The 14,924-nt window shown below is 38.8% G+C and overlaps 1 protein-coding gene across 1 annotated transcript in view; it reads right to left on the reverse strand.

The window, feature by feature from the left end:
• Window positions 1-14,924, reverse strand: part of WDR25 (WD repeat domain 25) — an 82,698-nt gene that overhangs the window by 36,535 nt on the left and 31,239 nt on the right. The window contains 1 exon segment of the mRNA XM_070752217.1: window positions 12,671-12,818. Within this exon segment, the coding sequence (XP_070608318.1) occupies window positions 12,671-12,818 (148 nt within the window).

A 14,924-nucleotide genomic window follows, 5' to 3' on the forward strand; every position in this document is an offset into this window, starting at 1 on the left:
ACACTTAAATTCCCCTCTTTCCCCTGAAATTTACTCCAGAAATTGTCTGCTGTGCTCAATATTTATATCGTGTGTGTGTGTGTGTGTGTGTGTGTGTGTGTGTGTGTGTGCTTGTATGTATGTGTGATGGTGTGGAGGAGGGAGATGACCTGGCATTATAACTGAGACCTGGCTGGGCCAGGAGGGGGGGGTGTCCAGACGGGTTTCAAATAATGCATCAGCCGCGACCCCAGGGAAGGGTTGGAGGAGTGGCAATATTGCCACAAGAGTCTGCTTCCCTGCAGGATCCCTGCCCCAGAGATTGTTGGGTGTGAGTCTCTACTCTTGAAGTTGGACTCAGAGATTCCATTGAACTTATTGCTGACATACCTGCCTCCCAGCTGCCTTACAATGGCCCTCCCTGTGCTGCTAGTAGCCAGATTGGCAGTAGAGTTCCCCAGGCTTATGGTACTTGGGGACTTTAACTTGGGAACTTGGGATCATTGATAGGGTGGTGGACCCGATTAAATGGTTCTGCCTCAGAAGCCTAATGGACCCGGAAGGGTTCCAGAAGGAACTTTGGAAGATACCTGACTCCCTTGTCCACAAGTCAGCTGAGACCTTAGTGGCTGCCTGGAATAGGGCAGTATCTGGGGCATTGGACCGGATTGTGCCTTTGTGACCTCTCAGCGTTGGCGGATCCAGGAATGCTCCCTGGTTTACCCACGAGCTCCGGGAGATGAAGCGCCAGAAGAGACATCTAGAGCCATGCTAGAGGACCAGTAACTCTGACCGAATACTTCCAAGAGCCTTTATTAGGACTTATTTAGTGGCTATATGGACAGCAAAATGCTCGAATTTTTCCGCACTTACCGTATTCCATCTGCTGATTCACACTCAGCCATCCTTTTTAGGGTGACTAGTTTCCTTCTTAATTTAGAGGCAATGGAGGAGCCCTTGCAGGGTAGAGCTGAGGAATTTGTGGAGTTTCTGTTGGATAAAGTCACTCAGATTTAGATTGGGCAATTTTGACTGAAATAACGGGGTGGGTTTTAGTCCCATTGTCCAGGATCAATTTGAATCTGTGACTCCTGGGAAAGTGGACAAGGCAGTAGGAGCAATGAGTTCCTCCACTTGTCTGTAGATCGGTGCCCCTTCTGTCTGGTTTCAAGGCTGGCTCCAGGCATTAGTCAATGCATCATTGAGTGAGTGATCCTTTCTACAACAGTTAAAGGAAGCAGTTATGTGACCCCTTCTCAAGAAGCCTTTCCTGGACCCAGCTGAATTAAAGAACTTTTGTCCAGTCTTCAACTTATCCTTTGTAGGGAAGTTTGTTGAGAAAGTGGTGGCACTCCAGTTCCTACGGTTATTGGATTATACAGATTATCTGGATCCCTTTCAATCTGGCTTCAGGCCTGGCTACAGCATGGAAACTGCTTTGGTCATGCTGCTGGACCATCTCCAGCAAGCCCAAGATGGGGGTCACTCCTCAATCTTAGCACTACTTGACCTCTCAGCTGCTTTCAATACCATTGACCATGGTATCCTTCTGGGATAACTACAAGAGTTGGGGCTAGGAGACATGGTGTTATAGTGGTTCTCCTCCTATCCCTCTGGCTGATCTCAGTCTGTGTTAGTAGGAGGACAGATATCGACCCCTAGACCCTTCATTTGCCCAGGGATCAGTGTTCTCCCCACCTTCTATTTAGTATCTACATGAAACCACCCCACATCAATTCAGTGAAACAGTGGATGTGATGTGCCAGTTCCTTGAGACTGTGAGGATCTGGATGGGAGTCAACAGGCTCAGACTTAACCCAGGCAAGACCAGGAGGCTGTGGATATTACCTCCTAAAGACATATCAACTGTCCATCATTGGCTCTTGAGGGGAGAATTGTCCCACTCAGAACTGGTTCAAAATTTGGGGGTCTTCCTAGACTCACAGCTAAAACTAGATCAACATTTGACAGCTGTTCCTAGAGGGACCTCTGTACAAGTTCATCTAGTGCACCAACTTCTGCAGCCCTACCTGGATCGAGAGGAACTTCTCACGGTCAATCCTGTCCTAGTCACCTAGTGGTTAGATTATTGCAACGTGCTCTACATGGGGCAACTTTTGAAGAGTGCTCAGAGACTACAACTGATCTAGAATGCAGCTGCACAAGCTGTTGTGGGTGCACCGAGGTAACCCACCCTCCGTGAGTTGCACTGACTCCCTATTGATCTCCAGACACAATTCAAGGTGTGGGTCATTACTTTTAAAGCTCTACATAGCTTAGGGGCGGGTTATCTTTGAAACTGCCTTCTGCCACACAACTCCCAGCGACCAGAGAGATCCCACAGAGTTAGTCTCCTCCAGGTCCTATCAGCTAAACAGAGTTGGCTGGTGGGCCCGCAGGGGAGGGCCTTCTCTGTGGCTGCCCCGGAACTTTGGAACCAGTTATCTCCAGAGGTCATGACTTCCCTCACCCTATTGGCCTTCCGAAAAGCAGTTAAGACCTGGTTTTTCCAGCAGGCCTGGGTCCATTTTAATTGTTTTAATGCTTACAATGTTTTTAATATGTTATTCTGTTGTTGGTATACAGCTAATCCTTGACTTAAAATCATTCATTGACTGTTCAAAGTTACAACAGCTCTGAAAAAAGTGGCTTATGACCAGTTTTCACACCATTGTTGTAGCATCCCCATGGTTACACGATTAAAATTTGGGCACTTGGCAACTGGCTTGCATTTAGTAACAGTTTAGTATCCTGGGGTCATGTAAGTATCATATATAACCTTCCCAGCTGTCTTCTGCAAAGCAAAGGCTATGGGGAAACCAGATTTGCTTAATAACCGCATGATTCACTTAGCAATCACAGTGATTTGCTTAGCAACTGTGACAAAAAGGGTCATAAAATGGAGTGCAACTCACCTGACAACTGTAACTCAGAAGAAAACCTGTCTTGTTTATTAGGTTTCATTGAAGATTGCTTTTAATTGTTCCCTTTTGTGTAAAACTCCAAGAAAAAGAATGATAAAATCTTGAGAGAACTGACATACAAGCCTCAATTTTTTGAATAAGGTAACAGTATAATTTGTAAGCAAACATTTGCCTATTCTATTACAGGCAATGTGAAATTAAAAAGATATATTTTTAAAAAATTATAGCTTACGTCCTGGAATATTTTAGCTATTCCTTTCTGTCATGTCAATAGTGGTGTCCTTTTGTCCCTAACATTTACCCCAATTTCCCTTGAGTTCTGTTTTAACTTAAACCATTCTATCTTCAACTTAGTTCCTTTCCTACTTTCCTCAGAATAAAAGGTGACATTGTAGAATTGTCAAAATGATGTTATGGAAAAAGTACAAAAAAGGGTGGGATCGGTGAAGGGCTCTAAAAAAATTTACTACCACGCTGTGGGCGTGGCTTATTTTGTGGGTGTGGCTTGCCATCCATGTGACCAGGTGGGAGTGACTTGATTACCATGTGACCGGGGGTGACTTAGAGGTCATGTGACTGGCTTAAAGTTGGCCAACTTGACGTCACTCATGTCAAGGGTTTGGATTAAGGTTAGGGTGTCTGGACTCTCCTCGCCTCAAAGAGATACAATTTCCCTTACTATACTGAACATCCAAAATATACTATTTAATTCTATTTATATATGCCATACGTGTCCATACATATTAGATACAGGCATACAAAAATATACATTATCTACTTCATAAAGCGTATGTACACACACGCCACAGCTCTTCTAAAACTATACACATTCAGCCTCATTTACTGCAATAGGAAAAACATACCCAGAGCCCAGAAGGGGGAAAAAAGGGGGGGGATCAAAATTTTTCTACCTGTTCTGCATACCTGACCGTACCCGTAGGAGCCCATCACTGGATGGGATCATCTTCAGCTAAATACAATAAAGATATAAAAACAGACACAAATACATTTATTTATAGTCAGTCACTAGGAACACAGAGATGGTATCTCAAATCCCATTCAGAGAAGGCAGGCAATAGTATGTTTTTTCACATCAGCCTCCTTGAGATAGATGCAATACAATGCCTGCAGAGTGATCAGATTAATTATAAATATTGCCAATCTAATATTCAGTCCTTCTTGGTCAAGCAGATTAGCACTCTAAAAAAGTTTGTCGATATCTGTGGCCCTATCATGCCCTGAGTACATAGAATGTAGTGACAAAAATACTGAAATCCCCAATCTAGTTCTAGTCTTCAATATGTTTGGCATTTGGAAACCATGTTATTAATAGTTTCATAAACATGGCTGTCATGTTGGATATTCCTAGTCATATATCATACATTTACCAGAAGATGAAACTGATGAAATTGCTCCTATCAACAGAACTAATTTTTGCCTTTTTAAAATGGACAGCGGATTATTACTATCTAGATGAAGTAGTGGATAGTAGTTACCCACCATTTTAGCCCCAAGTCTACAGAGAGGGGTGGCATACAAATCTAATTAATAATAATAATAATAATAATAATAATAATAATAATAATAATAATAATAATATTTTTTGGTAAAAAAATTCGATAATTCTTGCTGGAGAGTTCTGGGAGTGGGAATCCACACATTTTAGACATACCATGATTAAGTAATACTGAGCTGTTTGTAAGGCAGAGTTAAATAAAATAAAATAAAAAGGCCACATTATTATACTGTTGACTAGTGATCTGCTTTGTGGATTGTTAGCTGCCTCACTTGTATATTGTTCTTCACTATCTTGGCAATTATAGATTGTACAAAGCACAAAGTCAATAGATTTGCATCCATAAGGCAAATCCCATCGCTATTGGCTTGTGTGCACTCTCAACGCTTCTGCCCTTGCACAGAAGAGTCTAGGGTGGGTGGGCGGAGCCTCCCGCCGTTGACGCTACCAGTTCGTAGATCTGGTTGTACCAATAGCAACCCACCACTGATTTGCATTATTAAAACATCTAGCTTCTCAAGTGAACTTTAAATTCTACCTGCCAATTTATAATTTTTTTCCTTTTAGATGAGGATACGTTGAGCAACTATTACATCTTTTTGCAGTTTACATGCTGAAAATCTAACCATATGGTTTAATTGTTTGCTTGTAACTCCTAAATTATTTTGATCCTAGCTAGATGTTACACTTCAATTCAAGAAATGAGGCTTACCTGGGGATGAGGTTGCATTCCATTCAAATCAGAGGTAAGGAAGCAGGAAGGCTAACACATTCTTGAGTTATCCAAATTGGCTTTTTTTTCTATAAACCATCTATTTCCTCCCTGACAGTCAGTCTTCTCAAAGAAAAGATATTACTTAGTTATACTTTTCAAAATGCTCTTTCAGTGGTAGCCATAAATTTTAAGGTATATATTAGCTCTTCTTCTTTTTTTGGTTCTACTTCTTTGGTACTTCAGGAGCCTACTTATCCAAAGAATTACAATTGGTGAGGGATGAGGGTGTTCTAATTTTGGGATAATTTTACTCATTTCAATATTTACACCTTCCAATCTCAGGTGACACCTGAATGATGATGGAGGAAAAATGTGAAATCAAGCAGACTAGTTTTAAATAACCTGATTTTCCCATGAAAACTAGATCAATGTGTTTATGGAAACGAGAATTTAAATTATATTTAATTCACGAACATTAAAGCAACTGTAGTGTTGGGCAACTTTACATCCATCAAATAAAGTGCTTTAAATCATACTAGATTGGCATTTCAGTTTGCTAATGGACCACACTGCACTCATGGCATACAAATAACATGCTTATCTTCACCCCTCCCAGCAATCTGCAGGTGCAGCTGTATTGTTTTATTTGTGACAAAGTGCTGGCAGTTTAATTAAAATGTTCACTGTTATGTAAATGCTACAACATATAAATTTCAGATCTGAACACAAAATTGGGATCTTAGATGCAGCTATGTTTTAATATCCAATATCAGTAACAACACATTCCAAAAATGACACAATAAGATTAATATTATACTCCAGGGCAAAAAAAACCCCCTAAGCTTTATGCAAAATAATAATCAAGCACTGGCCAGTTATCTCAGAAAAAGAACTGCTTCACATAATAATCTGTTTAGCATTGAATTGGGGTTTTTTCCCATTATTGTTTTCTATCATCATGATGCAACATACAGAACAAAAAGTTAGTATTGGCTTGAGCAGAGATTTCCTTTTGGTGCCCTCCAGAGGTATAAGATGGGTATTGTGCTTATTAACAGGGCTGCCCAGGCAGTTTTAAAAATCCTGTAAAGTATACAGAGTGTATATGAATCACTTCTTTCTAATCTTTAAGCAAGTTGAATTGTTTGCAGGACTTGTGCAGCTGCTTCAAATGCTTTTCTTGGCTGCCTCCTGTACAGCAATGTACAGTATGTGTCTATATGGAGGGATTTGCTTAGCAAATGTGATAAGAATGATGGGATAAGGATGATGGGAACTAGCTGGAGGGCTTAGCTAGAATAAACTGCTCTCCAATACTTGGATCAGGAGATCTCAATTTACGTTTCGTTTCTATCAGGACGTTTAGGGAGTGATGAGAAGCAGTTTTTCTTTCTTTCAGAGAGAATCATCTCTATATAAATATGATTTCTGTAATAGAGTGGTCAAAATCTGGAATGCTCTACCTGATCCAGTTGTCTCAGCTACAAATTTTCATAGTTTCAGCTGCAAATTGACTTCTGTGGACCTTTCTTCATACTTAAGTGGTCAGTAAAGGGGGTGCGCAGAAGTGCACTAACGTGCCTGTCGTCCCTGACACTGTATTTTTCTTTTATTCTTGTTCTCATTTTTGTTTGACAAATTTAAATAAATAAATATCAATTGTTTTCTGGGGGAGGGGAAAAGTGGGATAAAAAATAAATCAACCTAATAAATTTGGCTGTAGGAGTTAGTGGGGCGATCATCCATTTCTTTGAGCCAATGCAGTGTGGCAAAGAATCTAATCTAAAAAAGGGGATGAAAAGCAAAATAGAAGACTACGTATTCTGCAGGACTACTAGAATAAACAATAGAAGCAGGGGAAGCAAGTATGGTGTAGTGTTAAACTGCAAACTAGGAGTAAAAAAGACTCAGATCCTAGTTAAATCTCAACCACCAAAACTCATTGGATGACTCTGGTTCAACTAAGTTCTCATAGGCTAAACTGTCTCCCGAAGGAGTTATAAGGAAAACTAGAAAATAACTGGCTGCTTTGAGCTTCTGAATAAAAGGAGCAAGGCACGTGTCACAACAGTTATAAAACAGGTCAGTCATGTGACTGACCTGATTCTATGATCTTATGGCAGTAATTAAGCAAACGCCGTAGTTGTTAAGTAAGCATAATAACCATTAAGGAATGGTTCTTTTTATGGATGCAGTTTTGCTGAAAAGCAGAAGTAGGCATGAAATACAATAACTATGAGACTGTAGGATGCTGCAGAAGACTGTAAATGTGCCCATGTTGTTGGGCGCCAGAAGTTTGGTCACAATACCATTGAAATATCCAATCTGGATTTTTAAGTCCCATTTTTCAGGTTGGTCATAACTTTGAATGGTAATTAAGCAACCAGTCATAAATCTACTTGTATTTTTAATTATTTTTGATCCCTTTTTGTAATCCAAAAGTCTCTAATAATATTTGCATTTCTATTTAAAAGCTGAAGTTCTTTGACTCAGTATAATTTTCAAACTCAGCCTAAGCAGCCAGAAATAAGCAAGAATGCATTCAGTGGAGCTTAACCCTAAATAATTTTGCATAGGATTATAGTCCTGGGCCACTGTGAGATTGTATCAATGCTGTTGTTATTGTAACCTTTCTATATTTGTGTTACTATGTATGCATTTCTCTGATTTTCCTATCACCTTTCTGGGCAGTTTAGGACTAAAACTTAAAACTACAGTAATAGTTTGGCCATGTCTCATCCATAAAGGACTATCATAAAAAGACTAATTGTTCAGATTGAAAAGCCATGCCAGAACGCATGCCACCTCATCTCCTTGAATCATGAGGCCTCTGACACTTTGACAAACTTTGAGGACTAGGTTCTTGGTTCAAAAGCCTCTTTAAAACTGTAGTGCCAGTCTGCCCGAGATTATCAACCAATTCTCATTATGCAATACTGATTAGACCAGGGGTAGGCAAAGTTGGCTCTTCTATGACTCATGGACTTCAATTCCCAGAATTCCTAGGCCAATCATGCTAGCCCAGGAATTCTGGGAGTTGAAGTTCACAAGTCATAGAAGAGCCAACGTTGCCTACCCCAGGATTAGACTAATTTGAGAATTGGACGACATGACTTCTAAGATCCCTTCCAAGATTATGATTCTTGGATTACAGAGATGCTTTGGACTATGGCCTCTTCCTGACTTTAACCCTACACTTACAAGAAATGATGATAGATGAAAGAGTTCGGTCTGTTCATCTTTGAGAGGAACAACTAAGGAGGAATGCGACAGTACTCATGAAATACTCAAAATAATATCATAAATTGTGTGACTATCTCACTGCTTCAAAGTGTAAGATATGAAATAATGGTTTTCAATTATGGCAGAGTAGGTTTCCATTGAACATTAAGAGCACTTTCAAAAAGTAAGAACAATTTGATATGAGATCAATCGCTGGAGAGCACTGGCAATTTCTCCCCTCTGGATGTGTTAATATGAAGTCCTGGGAACCATCTACAAGGGATAATTGGATTCTTACACCAAGGAGGGATTTGATTTGATGGTAACGCCTTTCAACTCTGTATTTCTATTGGCCATTCCCCACGGTCACACTAATGAGCTTTCCTGTTCATTTTTAAGTTGGTCTATATCAACATTGAACCCTACCTCTCACATCTTTCACAAAGGAGGCTGTACAATGTAGTTGCCCTTTCCAGGCTTAATAAGGGGTAGTTATAAGACAGTTGGAGGTTCCCCCTATCAATCTTTTGTCTGCTGCCCAATACCAACAATCAATTGTTCTCCTGAATGTATGGTAGGGCAGTTAGTGGTTCAAGGTTTTTTGTTGTTGTTTTTTTGCAAATCTTTTTATTGTTTTATAGATACATATATCACAATTTGTTTATACAGTGGTTCAAGTTTTAACTGTTATTATTTATTTATCTTTAGTGTCTGCTTATTTATTCTGTGTTTCTTCCGACAGGACTATTGATCTTCCTGGAAATAGTTTTGTCAGAGTACTAAAGGACTAATACATTTCTATCAAACAACAACCCCCATTCCCCAAAGTCTTCTTAAAAGATTGGGAGACCTGAGTTGGAATTCAAAGTAGAGAATTCCGAGTGAGAGGACTTTTAGCACTATTAGATCTTACTTTCTTTTTGCCATCCTGAAGCTAATTTCCTCTGAGAATTGTTTGTGGTCACACGAAAAGCTCTTCCTTCTCCCATTTCCATTCTACATTGGAACATGCACGACTATATCTCACCCACTTCTGTTTTGTGTACTCCATAGCACACAAGTAACACCCACACAAACCAATGGATGATGGATCTCTTGAGCTCCCAAGAATTGATAGACCAGTATAAACAGAAAAAACAACAGTATCCAGTCTGTCTTGCAGCAAAAGCCAAACTGGCTACAGAGGTGCCATACATAGGAGGAGGGGTGAGAATGACACCAAGTCAACATCACGAGAACCTGTCCTCAAAAACACTTAGCAAAATGTCTTCCAAAATGCCTTGTGGTAAATGGCCCTATGAGTCAACACTGCTACCTTAGACTTCCACCTGTCTGTACTTACCATCACCTATCTGTACTTCACTTGATGCCAATTTGCTCTTCTGGGAACTCAATTATCTGTACTGAATCACTGAGAATCACATTCCTGCTTAAAACATGACAAGTACCCATTTCCAAATTACTGAGAAGACATTAAAGAAATAGAGATTGATTGTAGCTCCTTGAAAATTAAACACTTAAGTAATTAGGAAAGGAACAAAGATTCTTCTACTTGACCAGGAACTTCATAAATTCCCCAAAGCATAGAAAAATTGGGCTGCTGTACCTCCATATAACACAGGGCCCTAAGTCAGCCTTTCTAACCAGGTATCTCCAGAGGTGCTGCATTTTCAAAATCACCAACCTTCATTTCTATATTGCTAGGTTGGCAAAAATTGGCTTTAAAAAGCAGAGGGGTGTGTATGTGTGTGATAAAGGTTTGCAAACTTGTAATTTACATAAATAATTGCACCAAGGAAATTGGGCGAGATTTCTTCCAAGCCAGTTTTCAAAAAGTTTCTCTTAACCTGTATGAAAAAGTATTTTCTAGAGAAAAAAAATTACCCACAAACCTGCGACTAAAATATATCAAAACGAAATTAATCAGTAATGAAATAAGCCCTGTGCTGATGGAGAATAATGAAGACAGGTGAATGAACTGTAATTAAGTTCTAATCTGAACATCTGGCATCATATTTTTCAGGTGAGAATGCTCCCAGTTTTTATTTTTGGTAACAAGCTGGTTTTTGCTGAAAGCATTAGTGACATCTTTGTGAGAAATGCACGTCAATGATAAACAAGAAAAGGAGGATGGGGAGTCTCACAGTAAACTAATCATGATATTTATGTTGTGTGCATTCATGCACGCACGCCTACACACAAACATCCACACAGGTATAGCAATTAAATATTGAGTCCTCCAATATGCAACAGCACATTTTTGTAAAGGTTGGTCAAACAACAACAACAACAACAAAAATCTTTTAACATGCTTTTAAAAGCCAAGCTTCAAAGACAACACTCTCTGGAATTTAAAAGGAGAACCTGTTACAAGCAGCACAAAAATCCAATTTTCTTGCTTATTCTCAGCATCATGTTTCTCAGGTTCGTTAAGAGTTTTAAACACAATGAGGCATTATGATAGAGATAATGTGTGTGTTAATATCTTGCTTAACCACAATGTGGTTGAAGTGGAACAGGTTAAGCTCAATGAGCTATCTGGTGTGAGCTACAATGTGCCTTACAGGCCCTAAATCCTCCAATCTTCTCCTTCTATCTCCGCTGTCTTCCAATCACTGCACTTCATGCTGTTTTATCGTGGTATTCTTGCCACTGATATACTGTACATCTTGATTCCCCTCCTTAGAAACATAGAAACATAGAAGACTGACGGCAGAAAAAGAGCTCATGGTCCATCTAGTCTGCCCTTATACTATTTTTTGTATTTTATCTTAGGATGGATCTATGTTTATCCCAGGCATGTTTACATTCAGTTACTGTGGATTTACCAACCATGTCTGCTGGAAGTTTGTTCCAGGGATCTACTACTCTTTCAATAAAATAATATTTTCTCATGTTGCTTTTGATCTTTCCCCAAACTAACTTCAGATTGTGTTCCCTTGTTCTTGTGTCCACTTTCCTATTAAAAACACTTCTCTCCTGAACCTTATTTAACCCTTTAACATATTTAAATGTTTCAATCATGTCCCCCCTTTCCCTTCTGTCCTCCAGACTATACCGATTGAGTTCATTAAGTCTTTCATGATACGTTTTATGCTTAAACTTATCAGGAAAGACTTAATGAACTCAATCTGTATAGTGTTTGGGATAAAGAGCCACAGTGGCTCAGTAGTTAGAATGCAGAACTTCAGACTACTTCTGCTGCCTGTTGGATGCCTGCAATTTGGCAGATCGAATCTCACCAGGCTCAAGGATGACTCAGCCTTCCATCCTTCTGAAGTCAGTAAAATGAGGACCCAGATTGTTGGGGGCAATAAAGCGGGAGGGAAGAGCACCCTTGTACACCACCTTGAATGTCTTGGAGGCACAATTTAAATATAAAAAAGTAATGACCTTTTATTTTAAATAATTCAATTCAATTCAATTTATTAGATTTGTATGCCGCCCCTCTCCGAAGACTCGGGGCGACTCACAACAATAATAAAAAGAGTATAATAATGTTCACTTTCCTATTAAAAACACTTCCCTCCTTATCTTAGGATGGATCTATGTTTATCCCAGGCATGTCAATTACTGTGAATTTACCAACCACGTCTGCTGGAAGTTTGTTCCTCCTTCTCTCATCGCCTCTCTGGTTGTAAATCAAGGACTACCTATATTTAATTTATTCTTCATTCTTTATGTCTTTGTACTGCATTTCAAGTATTGTTATATCAAGTGTTTTTTTCCCTTCCCTGTTCTGCCTCATTATCTGTATCAATGCATTTCTTGTTTCCTTTGTACAACTAACTCGACTCTGGTTTCTTTGTTTCTCCCATCCCCTCTATAAGCCTCTGCAGTAGCATTTTTCAATGTTAAGATGTGAGGAAGAGGAAGTCCAGCCATCTTAAAGATGCCAAATTTGAAAAACACTGCTATTCTATTATGCAAAGCAGCCAGTAGACTTCTGGTTTTCCCAGAGAAAAGGAGGAGTTGACTGTTGACTGAACATTTAAACTTCTTACCTTTAAAACAGAACCAGAACTTCTTAAACATGTTGCAGGCACCATGTATAAAACAGTTTCACATAACAAAATGCTTAGTCACATAAAAAACTCTCTTTCCATGGAAATAAAAGATTTTAACAATAATTTAGCCTAGAGAAGATAACTTCTTGAAATATCTTACCAAAATTGCAATTGCTTTTTTGTTAATTGGTAGAACATTCCAGTTAGTAAGAAGATGGTGTTCTGTTTCCAACCCCCCCCCCCCAAATACTATATTTTTAAATATATTAACCACATTGTAGTGCTGAGTACTTAAGGGTATTAGTACCTGTTTCAATATCTGTTAAATGAAGCATAAAATCAAAGCCTCCACTCAGTGCATTTCTTCCACAGGGAGACCACTGAATAGCTCGGACAGCACCGGTATGGATAAAGTATGATTTCAAACAGCGTCCTTCATCCACAGCATCCCAAACCTGGAATATATATATGTAGATATATGTAGATAGATGGATATATACATTTTATTAAAAAAATATAAAATGACCAATAACTTATTTTAAAGTCAACAGGAAGTAGTACTGATTTCTGCTGAACTATTTTTAATGAGTAATCAGAATGCGATCATAAAATGACATTTATTTATTTATATAATTTTTTAAAATTGCATTTCAATACATGATAAAATGAGATAATTTGAACAAGAGTTAGTTTAAGCATAAACTAGTGGTGGCTAAGGCATAAAGGTAGGAATTAGGAGACTGTGAGTTCTACTCCCATCTTGAACACAAAGCCAGCTGGGTGATCTTGTGCTAGTCACTTTGCCTTTCAGCAGGGCCGCCGATAGGGCAGTATTACCGGTACTGGCGTCAGGGGCCCGGCCAAATTGAAAAATTAGGGGGGCCCGGCGATTGAACGGTGTGCTGGTGAGTTGGCGTGCTAAGGAAGCTAATTGGATTCAGTTGCAAAATTGTTACAATCGGGACCAGGCAAGAGCACAGATCAGCAAAAAAGCCTAATTTTCTCTATTCTGCCTGAAGAGCTTCATAGCTGTTAAAGATGAAGTTTGAATCAGAGCTAATTTGGTATACATTTTGATTATGGTGTTAGATTTTTTTCGAAATTGTTCTCTTCTAAGTGTGAGGAAAAGATGTGTTGCTTTGGAGTTGACATGTTTTTTGGAGCCGTCTCACCATTTTAGATTTGAGAAGCAAACACCATCCTGGATTCGAGAAGCAAGCATTGTGGGAAGTGGGAAGATTTGAATATGCAAAGGAGAAGCTGGGTACTAAGGATTTTTAAAAAAACAAACAACTACATCATATTTTGAGACTTGTGCTGAGAAGATCTGAAGCGGGTGTTGGTTATTTTACATTTTACCTTCTAAATTATGTTAAATGCATACACAGTAATATCTCACCGTATACTTAATAGTTATGATAACATCCTGGGAAAAGAAGAAGAAGAAAAGAGAAAGAAAAGGTGTTGTTCTTAGAGCCACGGACATGCTATTTGTTAAGAGACATTATATATTACACATTTAAAAGCTTAAATATATTAAGTTATGGAACTCAATAGCAGGTACATGTATGAGAAAAAATCTTGGATTTTTTTGCACATTTGCTTCATAATATGGATTTGATGATACATGAGGGCATGTTCTTTTTTATAAAGCAATTTTAAAATTTTGCAAACTTTGGAAAATGCTATAGGGAGATAGGTGGAGACGTTAATGAGAAGAAGAAGGAAGGGTTTTTTGCTCTTCCCTCCTCTTTCTCTTCTTTTTTCTTGCACTGTACTTTTTACACCTATGGTGGAGTTTACGTAGCGTATAATTTATCTTCTGGTTACCTGTTATTTATTGGTATTATTGTGAAAACAAATATTTTTCTAGTGTGATGCAGGAGTATTTTGTCTTTATCCTTTGTGCCATCTTATTGCTGCTTTTAATATTTTTGATGGCAAAATTAATAATATTTTGTTAATTTGGTGTATTTGCACTGTTCTGGTAATTTATTTATATGTATGTAATATGTTGATGTCACTTGAATATATTTTCTGTGTTATTAACATATTATTAATCTGTCAAACAAGTGTACCTTGTTGTAGTGGCAGGGTTTAATTTTTTTTTTTTGAAAGGTAAATTTAATACATAATTGGTATGTCGCAAAATAAAGTAGTTTTAAAATGGCGGGGGGGCAGACACTTAGGCTGTATGGGGCCCCAAAATTCCTGATGGCGGCCCTGCCTTTCAGCTCTAGGAAGGAGGCAATAGCAGTTCTGAAAAACCTTGCCAAGAAAAATGCAGGGACTTGCCCAGGCAGTCTCCAGGAATCAGACATGTCCTGAACAGAAGGGGGGATGGGGGGAAATCAAATAGAACTTCCAAATATGTTAAATATACTGATTAATGTAGAATACTACAATGCACAGATCTTTTAAAATTAATAAATATTTGGCCATAGAGTACTCTGCATTAAGAGAGGTACAGTGTTCCCTCGATTTTCGCGGGGGATGCATTCCGAGACCGCCCGCGAAAGTCGAATTTCCGCGAAGTAGAGATGCGGAAGTAAATACACTAT

This window comes from Erythrolamprus reginae, chromosome 1 (genome assembly GCF_031021105.1).
Source record: "Erythrolamprus reginae isolate rEryReg1 chromosome 1, rEryReg1.hap1, whole genome shotgun sequence".
NCBI classification, from domain to species: Eukaryota; Metazoa; Chordata; class Lepidosauria; order Squamata; family Dipsadidae; genus Erythrolamprus; species Erythrolamprus reginae.